The 10184-nt window shown below is 31.0% G+C and overlaps 1 protein-coding gene across 1 annotated transcript; it reads left to right on the forward strand.

Annotated features, from left to right (window-relative positions):
- Nucleotides 1-3773: 3773 nt before the first annotated feature.
- On the forward strand, nt 3774-9080 carry LOC107851328 (amino acid transporter AVT1I). Its single transcript, XM_047400711.1, has 3 exons — nt 3774-4285; nt 7300-7916; nt 8422-9080. Exons 1-3 carry the CDS (start codon nt 4072-4074, stop codon nt 8935-8937), a joined length of 1347 nt encoding a protein of 448 aa, XP_047256667.1. The 5' UTR covers nt 3774-4071; the 3' UTR covers nt 8938-9080.
- The last annotated feature ends 1104 nt before the right edge of the window (nt 9081-10184 follow it).

The following is a 10184-nucleotide window of genomic DNA, read 5'->3' on the forward strand; positions in this document are numbered from 1 at the left end:
ATAAATCAAACTAAAAAATATTCAAAATACACAAAAAGTAATAAAAATAAATATTCAATAATTAATACACTAATTATAAATTAAAAGTAAGAGATGGAACGACAATACCAAATTTTGGAAGTATCCAAAGGTTGCGACTTTAGAAACTTCCACTCGTATTTAGTAATCGCAAAATTAAAAAATTAAAGTGAGCACTTTAGAAATTAAATATATAGAATGTTTGAGAATTGAGAAATGAGATTTGAGAGAGAATGAGATTTGAGACTTGAGAGGATGAAAAATTGTGTGGAAAATGATTTGAAAGTGTAGGGTATTTATAGAATTTTTTTTGCGATTAAAAAATAATTTTAAATTAAAAAAAAGACTTTTTTTTTATATTTGGGCCCAAACTAGCCGTTATAGTCGTTGGGCCAACGGCTAGTTTGGCCCAATTTTCCAAAATCTTAAAAAAAAAAAAAATTAAATGGGCTTATTCGGGCTAGGCCGGGCCGATTAACCAACGGGCCCTAATCGGGTTGAGTCCAGTTCGGATTAACCGGGCCCAAATTCAAAACCCAATCGGACCGGGACCCGGGCCCTTAAAGCCCTTGGGCGATCCCTTAGACACAACATCCAACAATATATTTGAGTTACAATTTTAATTTTTATCATTTACATAGCTATAACATTTATTTTAGGCTAAGTTTCTAAAATAGCTAAGGATTAAACTTAGTTGGGGAGATCATAACTATAGTTTATTAATTACAATTCATATATACATGTGAAGGGAGGAGAGTGGTGAACGAGACAAGGAGAGAGAGGTGAGCGTTAAAAGGATTAGAGTGGAGAACGAGTCTGGAAGAGAAAGAAGAGATGTGAGCGTTAAAATGTTGAGAGTGGTGAACGAGACTGAAAGAGAGATAAGAGAGGCGAGCAAGATTAGGAGAGAGGAGATCAACCTGATTAACATATGACATATTGATTCGTATAATGACACAGTTCAATTGTATTTGTATTGTATTTGTATGTATATTACAACAGAGATCAAAATATATAAGACCTATACATATTGATCCATATACAACTCTTGCATTATACCTATAGCTAAAACATATTAAACTGATACATATACAGTCGGTACATATATCTAAATCAAAATACTTATACCTAAGACATACAATAAATACATATACAACTCTTCCATCACCGCGGCAAGAAAATGAGGAGAGAGAGAGAGAGAGAGAGAGAGAGAGAGAGGGGGAGAGGGGAGGGGAGAGGGACAGGAGGGAGAGGAGGGAGGAGAGCGTGAGCGAGAGAAGGAGAGATACGGAGAGAGAGATGCTACAAACCCTACATATAGTTGTGTTAGGTAAATTTTAGAACTATAGCTATGTCTTATAATTAAGGCCTCATGTTTTCTATGCAACTTAATTTTTTCCTCTTTTTTATCTTCAATTACTATTTTGTTGTACTATTCTTCGTTCTTGTGTATAATTACGTAAAACACACGTATAATATTCTAGTTAATGTTAATAATAGGAATATGAAGAAGTTTTAACCAATTCATAGTTGGATTCTATTTACTTTAAACCCCTATTCTCTATCCTTTCGATTTTGTATTGTTTCAACACCATTTTCCTGGACTCGTTCTGGCGTACTGATTAAGAAGTGAAGCAAATTGAATTCAAATTTGATGCTGCCACTCTAATGATAATAGTCCAATTGCGTCTTTGATAAAATCACGAATTTAGTACAGAAATCTAAGATACACTAAAGGATTGTTGGTTAGAATGGATAAAAAGAATAATTCCGGAATAAGGTTTGGGATTAACCCTATTCATGTTTGGTATAAGGTATGACTTAACTTCGGAACTATTTTATCTCATTATTTACACTAAAATGATGGAATTACAACTCAATGAGTAGGAACAAAATAATCTCACAACATATCCCACATCATAAGATATTTTTACTTATCCTATAGAGCGTACCAAACGCATCCCTAAGTGTGTGGGGACCCTCTGAAAATTTATCAACGTGGTCTATCATGTCAGCCTGCTCCTTTTTTGTACGCTACTATATTCTGCAACATCATGCAAAAGTACAAGCAAAATAAACAAGGAGACAGACGAATTACTAGTCTTTTCTTGCTTGCTTGCTTCTTTCTAATTGAAGAAAATCTACATAATATGATATCAATGAATGGAATATATCCCTAGTCATATCAACACAATTATGTGTTATCTTAGCTCTTATATTTTTAGAGACATTTTATTTTATAATTAGTAATACACATAAAAATTTTAAACATGTTTATTTTGTGTAGAATATGGTTTGAGATGAGATTATATGTATTGACAAAATCTGTAGCTTCATATAATTGACTTAGCAATGACAATTCTTATTTATTTATTTTTTAGAAAAAATTACATAAGTCAACACCTTAACTTTTTTATAATACTTTAAATACCATCTTACTAAATATATTTAAAAAATTCCTTCTAATTCATAAAACCCTAATATTTGCTAATATATTACAACTCACCCTATTTTTGTACCTCATGCTCCTTAAAACTCGCCCAAAATCAAGGTAAAATATCTGACAAATTTATCAATTCAACAATTACAATCTATTATCATCTTATCATCCACTACTTCAACATATTCAAACTTCAACTTCCAATTACAACCTCCAGTAACTTTTTTCCTCAAATTTATTTGGAGGTTAATTTGTTTTCATAACTTTTTTTATAAATTTGTTTTCAAATTTACCATCGTAATTAACTTTTTTAAAATTTTCAAATTCTCCATTAACAATTGTGTTAATTTGTTTTCAAATTTACAATCTTCATTAACTTTTTTCTTCAAATTTATCCGAATATGAAGAAGAAATTACGGGAGGCTACTGGTAGTAGTCATAAAGACTATTGTTGTATCTACAAAGTAGAAAAGAAAGCAAGTTACAAAAAGAAACTATTTATCAAAGGTATGAATTACATATTTTGAAGTGAATCCGACACATAAGTTTAATACACCGAGACATTGCATGCTTTCCAATGCATATTGAAATTTATATGTGATTTAGATTCTTTTTTAATATTTGATACATTCACTTTACTGAGTTTGATACATAGTTCTAAGGTTTTTGATACATAAGAGACATTGCAGGCTTTCTGATACATACTAATATTTATATGTGTTTTGGTTCTTGTAAACCTGATACATTAATATGCCGAATACATATATCTGATTTTAACGACACATTGCATTATTTTATGATACATTATAAGAAATTGCATGTAATTTGGGTTAGTTTACACTTGATACATTTATTATGATGCGTAAATCAATTTTTAAGAGATATATCATTATATCTGATACATACTAAATTTTGAAATTGTTATGAATTATTTTGCAACTGATATATTCAAAATATTGGATACAGCTGATACATATGTATTGTATTTATAGTTCATCTAAAACTATATGTCGTATCTTATGTATCATCATCAATTATATATTTTGGATTAGGTACGTATAAATTTTTCTGACATTTTTTGTTGATTTAGTTTTGTATTTTGTGCACATTTTGATTTTAGAGCATTTGGGAGAATTATGATTTGAGAATGTTAATTATGGTGATTAAAATTTTAATTATGAAGTTGTTACTAATTTTTAGGGATTCAAGAGACATATCTCAATTAAAATCTCATTAATTGCTCTATCATTTAATTTCATATCATTTTTTTCTATTTTTATAGTCAATTAGTTTAGTAATTATGTACCTGTTGGTTATGTATTAGGACCAAACTTATGAATCATATCCGGGATATTAAGTAATTAATATAAAAATTGAGAGAAAGTAATAAGATAGCAAAGTGTTATATTTATGTTGTTTACCTTTTTGTTTTTCACGGTGACAGTTCAGGTACACGTAACCTTAGACACAACAACATCCTATCTTATCACAAGAGTCAATTCCTGTAGCTTTTCACCCACAAGAAGTTTTCTACCTCTCTTTCTCTTCTTCTATATGATTATTACATACAAATATAGGAAGAAGAGGAAGACTTAAGAAGAAGAATTCTAATCATGGAGCCTAAATTTAACAATGACTCGTCAAGTATAAGAGTGGGGCTACTAGTTCTCAATGAAAATTGCTATCACAAATTACAAAATGATGACAGAATTGAAGATAATAATAGTACTCCTATTCTTGGAGTGGAGGAGAATGGTATTCAACACTCCATTTCAGGACCAACCTCTTTTTCAAGAACTTGTTTCAATGGACTCAATGCTTTGTCAGGTTCTCATCTTCTTTAATTTCTAATAGTTACTTTGTGCCTTTTATCTTTTGCTTTGTGTTTACTTTTAAACAAATGGGTTTCAATTTTTTTATATTTTTTTAATCACGAAAAACAGCACAAAACAGACATGAGTTTAGAAGAATAATTTTTGTTTTCATTAAGTCAATTCTGGTATTTCTTTTCAACCAAAACGGCTCACTCCCTTTTAAGAACACAATAGATATACTTGGTATCATATACATAGGTTACTCTACTTATTAACAAAAAACTTACACAAAGCATATACGTAGTCCCCTACTTGGTAGCCAAAAGTCGACTTTTGACAAGAGAGTTTTAACTTATTTAATACAAATAAATATTTTTATTTTACGTAAGGCTGTAATATAATACTAAAGCTTGTGTTTCTGTCCTCTAAATTTCGAGCACCATCGAAGCTTTAATCATTGGCGAAATCAGACTTTTGGTGAAGGGTGTTTATATTGTCCCTTCCTTTGGGCAAAGAACTGTTTAAAAAAATAAATAAATAAATAAATAAAGCACTGTTGCACATGTCAAGGTTCGAACCCAAGTTGTTGATGCAGAAATGCACACTCTTGACCACTGAACTATGTTTCTCTAGCTTATCAAGAGTGTGCAACAACATGTATACAACCATAAATATCTATATTTAACCTATATACTCGAAAAAATTTTCGAACTAAAGATGTTCATCTGACCACCCTTCGTCGGCTGTGGCTCCGCCACTGGCTTTAATACACTATGGCTGTCCTTCACGTTTATTCTTCTTATTTTTGAAATTCAAGTTTGAAAATTATTATTTTAGTGACAGTTTCTTCAAATACTTATTTTCCATTAACGAAATGTCAAATATTTATAATCATTCCTAAGATATTATTGATCTTATATGAATTTTTACAAGTATTATTTTTTAAAAGCTTTCTTAGTTGAGACAATTTTTAAAATTATTTAAAATAAGCAAACATAGGCAGTTGAAAAGAAAGTTCTCATAAATAATAAGTTACTATTTAAATGATATTTTCTCTATTTCAATTTAAGTAATATCTTTTATTTTAATTTTTTTTTTTTTTTGAAATATGTCGATTTTTTTATTGGGTAACTCTGTTCAGTTCCAACATCACTTATGGCAACAAGACTAAAGATTATGTGATACATTATATTATATTTGATTTAAAATCATAAATTTAAATATCTACTTTGATATTTTTTTTTAAATTTGGTGCCAATTTAAGAGATAAATTGAACAAAGTATGTATTTTTCCTACAAAAAGTGAATTTTATTTATTAAAATACTACTATCTGTACATTAATTATTAGACGCTCTGTGCCTTTTTTGGTTGTTTGTTGTTTGTTGTTTGGTTTGAGTATGACGGCTCTACCTACTTGGACAATTGTACAAAAGGTAAATTTAGTGTTTCAAGTAACAACTATTGGCTGATTGAGACGTGTCTTAATAATATTATTATTGTTTCTTTTTTCTTTTTTGGCCGGAATTGTCATAAGTCCTAGGAGGCGTTTGGCAGGAAAATAAAAAAAAATATATCAATTGATTTTGATTTTTTGGAATTGTAATTAGAGTTGAAGTTGTGCTTGGTTGTATTTCTTTGAAAAGATTTTTTATAATTTAAAGTATTTAGACATAATTAAATAGGTGAATACGTGAAAAAAAGAAAAGCGAAAACAAGTATTATTGATTTGTTTTCACTTTTTCAAATATATTTAAAGTGTATTTGAAATTTTATGGTCAAAAAATAATTTATTAATAACGTGAAATAATTTTGTTGAAGAAAAAGTGAAAATTTCTTATGACCAAACGAAATATTGGTATTTGTCCTGATTTTTTTAAAAAATTATAATTGGGATCCTTTTTAGAAAAAGAAAAGCATGAATTCTCTATATTTGACTAATCTTTGTTCTCGTAAGAAAAAAGGTTATAGACTCTGTAATAGAGGCTTTTTTTTTTTAGTTTTATAGCATTCATAATGTAGTTTTAGGGATTTGAGAGTATTTTTTGAGGGGAATTTGTGAGACATAAGTGTTACGGGAGGTTGTCTCTCGACATTTTTACTTTTTTTATATAATAGATTACTCATCTCCTTTTGTAAATATAGGTCAATTGGATCGAACAATGCTAATTAATCGTGTCTCTTTTGTTATATTTATCGCTTGTCTTCTTATTTAACGTCTTTCGGGGTTGTTTTGCTAACTTTTGTATGTCACCTGATTATTTCGATCTTAGTATGAATTCCTATTGTGAGGCATACTTTTGGCTGATTCCTTGCTTAATTATATGGGGTATTTGAGTCAAAGGATTCCTGATTCCTTCCTTAAACGAATTAGGATCAATGGCTAGTGATGGAGGTAGGATTTTCTTTAAAAGGTTCAAATATAATGAAGTAATCAACGAAGAAGTCGAACGGGTCAACATCTACTCCCCCCACCCCCTTTCTCTCTCTGTATATATGTATTTGAAAGTTTAGTTCACAGAACAAATGTGATCATTCTCTGTGCATTGTTACATTGGTATACTGCGTTCTTGAGTTAGTTGCTAGTGCACGTAAGTTTGTTAAGTTTGTTAGCTAGCTGATAAGATATGTGATGAGTTGGTAGCTGAATGTGTAGTGTAGTTAAGGTGAGAAGGTTCTATAAAATATACATACATCTATATAGATGCAAGTTGTAACAATGTAAATTGAATGACAGTTAATAAAATTTCCTAATTTCGTCCTTTCTCCTCTGCTCAATACAGCTTGATTAACTAAGCTTTGCAGTGACAGTTGGTTAAAATTTACAATATAAAATAATTTTAACTATGTATAAGCATAATGATTTTCCATAGAAGGGATTGGTTGCCCTGCCTCGGCCATACCTGGCTCTGCCCTGTAAATGGCTATATATATATACCTTTCTGGAGTAGCAATTCTAATTTTCTAAACTAATTAACAAATATATTTTGGACTAATAATTCGTAACTGTGGGTTACTTGTTTGCTCAGGTGTTGGCATACTTTCAGTACCCTATGCATTAGCATCAGGAGGATGGTTAAGCTTAATATTTCTCTTCATAATCGCCATCTCAACCTATTACACTGGATTATTAATTCAAAGATGCATGGATATTGATCAAACCATAACAAGTTACCCTGACATTGGGGAACGTGCATTTGGAATTACTGGAAGAATGCTTGTCTCCACGACGATGAACGTTGAACTTTACATGGTCGTAACAGGTTTCTTGATTTTAGAGGGCGATAACTTGCAAAACTTATTCGGAGACATACAATTAGTTCAAATATTTGGACTTATAATTGGTGGAAAACAATGTTTTGTGATTATTATAAGCTTTGTTATTCTGCCCACTGTTTGGCTGAACAATATGATCATCCTTTCTTATATATCTGCCAGTGGAGTGGTGGCATCTATTGTATTACTTGGATCAATCTTGTGGGCTGCTGTATTTGATGGAATTGGATTTCAAGCAAATGATGACACTCAATTTATAAGTTGGAAAGGAATGCCAACTGCTATTAGCCTCTATGCCTTCTGTTACTGTGCTCATCCAGTTTTCCCAACCTTATATACTTCCATGATAAATCCAAAAAAGTTCTCTAAGGTTCGAATATTAACGACCTTATTAGTTTTGCATATCTTATTACTTCTGATTTAGCTTATATATAAATTGGCAATACTTTCGTATTTTGTGTTCTAATTATGACTATATTCATTCTGTTAAGGTTAATGAGAAGATTTTAAAGTTAGAATCATTTTCAATTGAAGTGATATTCTTTTTGGAACAGACTAAAAAGGAAAGTGTGTGACATAATTTGAGATAGATAGATTAATTTATAATATAATTATCTTTTAGGTTTTGTTATTTTAAGCGTTATTATCTTTTAGATGACTTGATAGTCTAAAAGAATTATATAGAAATTAAGTTCTACTTCTGATAACTAATTCCACTTATTATGTCAAGAGCTTATGTTTATGCGCTGGTTGATGTAAGTAAGTACATTTACCGAATTAGATCATGGAGTATCGAATTAAACTCTCACTTTTCTGTTTTAGACTGAGTGGTAACTAACTATTTAATTTTATTTCTAAAAAATTATTGCTTGCAGGTCATGTTTGTTTGTTTTCTGCTTTGCACCATCTGCTATGCATCAATGGCTATTGTGGGATATCTCATGTTTGGTCCAGGTGTACTTTCCCAAATAACCTTAAATCTCCCCACCAATAAAATCAGCTCAAAAGTGGCAATTTACACCACACTAGTCAACCCAATTGCGAAGTATGGGTTGATGATAAAACCACTAGAAAATAGTATTGAAAATGCATTTCCAATCCAATACAACACAAGGACCTGCAGCCTACTTATCAGAACAACTTTAGTAATTAGCACTGTCATTGTAGCATTAGCTATCCCCTTATTTGGATATCTCATGTCACTTGTTGGAGCATTTTTGAGTGTTACAGCTTCCCTAGTACTCCCGTGCTTGTGCTTCTTGAAGATTTCTGGGATTTATCGAAGAGTAGGATTTGAGCATGTTGTTATAGTCGGGATTGTGATACTAGGCATAACCATTATGGTTATAGGTACTTACACCTCTGTGTTACAAATTATCAGTCATTTGTAAGTGAAACGTTTCACAAATTTTCTTACTTAGGTTAGTACGCGCGAGTTTTATGCCATTGCACTGCTCAGGAATTTGATTGTTATATGAGGTGCGAACTACTAGTACTCCATTTCTATTTGTTTATCTTACTTCTCTTTTTAATATGTCTAAATAGACTGTCTATTTATTTTTGCAACTCTATAATTTCAACTTTTCGCGTGATGTATTTAAGACTAGCTACTAGTTTAACCCGCACGTGCCTCGCACGTGTAACGTTTGATTATTTAAAATTAAATAATTTTATCTATTGCGGAGGTTTTTAATAAAATATAAAAGTTCAAATCAGTTTTCAAAAATTTTTCACACTTTAATATAATAATGTAAACATAAACGTATGTACATATATATTTTACCACTTGTCACACACCTTTTTTAACCAAAAAGATTCATTTTAAGTTTTGAAAGGGTTTTTATTATTAAAGTGACAAAGATGAAGATTTATTCCGAAAAGGAATTTTAACAATCAAAACTCAGAGTCACCACTTGGCATAATCGGGTGTACCAAGTCACCTTTAGAAAATCCTTTTCAAAACGATTTGACTCTTTAAAACTGGTTTGCGAACAAAGATTCTGGTTAAGGAATTCTGTTGACCGAGGGGAAGGTGTTAGGCACCCCTCGATCCCGTGGTTCGACCACGGTCGCTTGGTGGAGCATACCGGCTAATTTAAACACTACGAATATATAAACCACACAAAGCATGCAAAACAATCAATCAAGCAAAACAAAATAAAACAATTCAAAATTTAGTGTTCAGTTCAATTATACAGTCCCGAAATAAAAAAAATACGAAAATATAAACCTACTCTATTCTAGGCTAATCCTAACTACGCTCTACCCGACGCCTCGGACCTTCATCACGATCATCTGCCGCCAACATGATACGTCGGGGCATTCCCTGGTGAATAAATACAATGAGCCTCGGGGCATTCCCCGACTAAATGAATACATTTAATAAAAAATGATAAAAATTAAGAAAATCACTCAAACATAAATATTTGAACGTTTGATGATTTTTGATTAAAATCCTACGGGTTGCCTACCCCAAAGCCTAGAATTTGCCTACTTGTTTCGGCCTAAACATGATACTATCAACGCTCAACATAAACAATGAATCAAAATACTACAATATTCACTCTTATTGATTTTCAATTTCCGCCCCCAAAACAACCAATTTTAATTCTCAAACGAGACATCATTTCACGATATG

Source organism: Capsicum annuum, chromosome 12 (genome assembly GCF_002878395.1).
Source record: "Capsicum annuum cultivar UCD-10X-F1 chromosome 12, UCD10Xv1.1, whole genome shotgun sequence".
Taxonomy (NCBI): domain Eukaryota; kingdom Viridiplantae; phylum Streptophyta; class Magnoliopsida; order Solanales; family Solanaceae; genus Capsicum; species Capsicum annuum.